At 41.8% G+C, this 1,183-nt stretch overlaps 1 protein-coding gene across 1 annotated transcript; it reads left to right on the top strand.

Annotated features, from left to right (window-relative positions):
• Positions 1 to 471: 471 nt before the first annotated feature.
• On the top strand, positions 472 to 867 carry LOC133036133 (uncharacterized mitochondrial protein AtMg00810-like). The gene has a single exon (XM_061112626.1). The coding sequence runs from the start codon at positions 472 to 474 to the stop codon at positions 865 to 867; it is 396 nt and encodes a 131-aa protein (XP_060968609.1).
• Positions 868 to 1,183: the final 316 nt, after the last annotated feature.

Genomic DNA, 1,183 nt, shown 5'->3' with positions numbered 1-1,183 from the left:
CGGGGTTGGTCAATAAGGAAATTGGATGTCAACAATGCCTTCTTGAATGGAGAGCTCCAAGAAGAAATTTACATGCAACAACCACCTGGTTTTGTCAGTAAAGAGCATCCTGACTATGTATGTAAGCTCAACAAGGCTATTTATGGCCTTAAACAAGCTCCAAGAGCTTGGTTTGAGAAACTCTCTACAGTCCTAATCAACATGGGGTTCCACTCATCTCAAGCTGACCACTCTCTATTCATTAAAGTCACAACCACATACTGCATCTACATACTAGTGTATGTAGATGATATATTAATCATGGGCAACAATAATGTTGTTAACTCAACTATTTCTGGTTTAAATGAAACATTTGCTCTTAAAGATCTCGGGCTGGTGGATTATTTTTTGGGAATACAAGTTACTAAAACAGAGTAGGGCCTTCATCTCACACAAACCAAATATCTACAAGACTTACTCACAAAGGCTGAAATGCAGAATGTCAAGACTCAAAATACTCATATGAACAACGATTTGAAATTGTCTAATTATGGAAGTGAGCCAATGGAAGATGTCACACTTTATAGGTCCATAGTTGGGGGATTACAATATGCTACTATAACACGACCTGAGCTTTCATACTGTGTAAACAAGGTGTGCCAATTCATGCAAACACCATTACAACAACACTGGATGGCTGTAAAAAGAATACTTCGCTACATAGCAGGCACACTTGACTACGGGCTACATCTTCAACCTGCCCCAGATTTTTCCATTGAAGCATCTTGTGATGCCGATTGGGCTGCAAACCCTGATGATCGTAGGTCTACAACCGGTTACCGCATCTACTTAGGAGGGAATCTTGTTGCCTGGAAGTCACAAAAATAAGTAACCAAATCTAGATCATCAACCGAAGCTGAATTTCGAAGCCTTGCCAGCACTGTCAGTGAAATCAGCTGGATTCAAAGTCTCCTTACTGAACTGCACATTCATCAACCCAGCATTCCTACTGTGTGGTGTGACAACCAAAGCACAGTACTTCTTGCTGCGAACCCTGTCCTCCATGCTCGCACGAAACACATCGAAATCGACCTATACTTTGTTCGAGACAAAGTACTGCAGCATCAACTACAAGTGCGACATGTCCCTGCTGCTGCGCAAATTGCCGATTGCTTAACCAAACCAGTGTCCAACTCCAAGTTTC

This window comes from Cannabis sativa, chromosome 3 (genome assembly GCF_029168945.1).
Source record: "Cannabis sativa cultivar Pink pepper isolate KNU-18-1 chromosome 3, ASM2916894v1, whole genome shotgun sequence".
NCBI classification, from domain to species: domain Eukaryota; kingdom Viridiplantae; phylum Streptophyta; class Magnoliopsida; order Rosales; family Cannabaceae; genus Cannabis; species Cannabis sativa.
The sequence above is the reverse complement of the archived record's forward strand: the minus strand, read 5'-3'. Positions and strand labels throughout refer to the sequence as shown.

Bases quoted from the DNA above. Each gene is read 5' to 3' on its own strand.
- LOC133036133 (XM_061112626.1), top strand. From the start codon at position 472: ATGCAGAATGTCAAGACTCAAAATACTCATATGAACAACGATTTGAAA.